This window comes from Haplochromis burtoni, unplaced genomic scaffold, assembly GCF_018398535.1.
Source record: "Haplochromis burtoni strain Fernald_Lab_line unplaced genomic scaffold, NCSU_Asbu1 Contig_282, whole genome shotgun sequence".
Taxonomy (NCBI): domain Eukaryota; kingdom Metazoa; phylum Chordata; class Actinopteri; order Cichliformes; family Cichlidae; genus Haplochromis; species Haplochromis burtoni.
In genome coordinates, this window is record NW_024582643.1 from 332609 (window position 1) to 333059 (window position 451).

General features: G+C 40.4%; 1 protein-coding gene across 1 annotated transcript in view; it reads right to left on the reverse strand.

The window, feature by feature from the left end:
- Positions 1-5: 5 nt before the first annotated feature.
- The window catches only part of LOC102314310 (NACHT, LRR and PYD domains-containing protein 12-like), a gene marked incomplete at its 3' end in the record, with an annotated part of 12419 nt that continues 11973 nt past the window's right edge, over positions 6-451 (reverse strand). Inside the window, exon 6 of the mRNA XM_042227802.1 lies at positions 6-162. Within this exon, the coding sequence (XP_042083736.1) occupies positions 6-162 (157 nt within the window). The remainder of the gene's footprint in view (positions 163-451) is intronic.

Sequence of the window (451 nt, forward strand, 5' to 3'; positions counted from 1 at the left end):
AGTCTCCAGTCTGAGTCCTCCACTCCAGCGGAGAACAGCTTTACTGATGAGTCGTCCAGAACATTGTAGCTCAGGTCCAGTTCTCGCAAATGGAAGTGGTTGGATTTTAGAGCTGAAGCTAAATAAGTACAGCCTTCCTCTGTGACGATACAGCCGGACAGCCTGGGTCAAATAGCACATAGAACGATAGACAACAAATAGCCAAAAAACTTAAAAATGATTTGCTTTGGTCTGCCATTGTTTTACACTGTTTTATGCTGTATGCTGAAATTAGCTCATTGCTAACATTTTTAATATATCAAATTACCATTTATTATTTAGACTGATATTGATTTAATCGAAAACACATGTTAGGGCATGTTAGCAAACACAAGTAAATGTCTGCAATGGCTTGCCACATCGATCCCTATACAACCGTTGCAAGAGCTTGGTTCGCATTGCCGGCAATAAG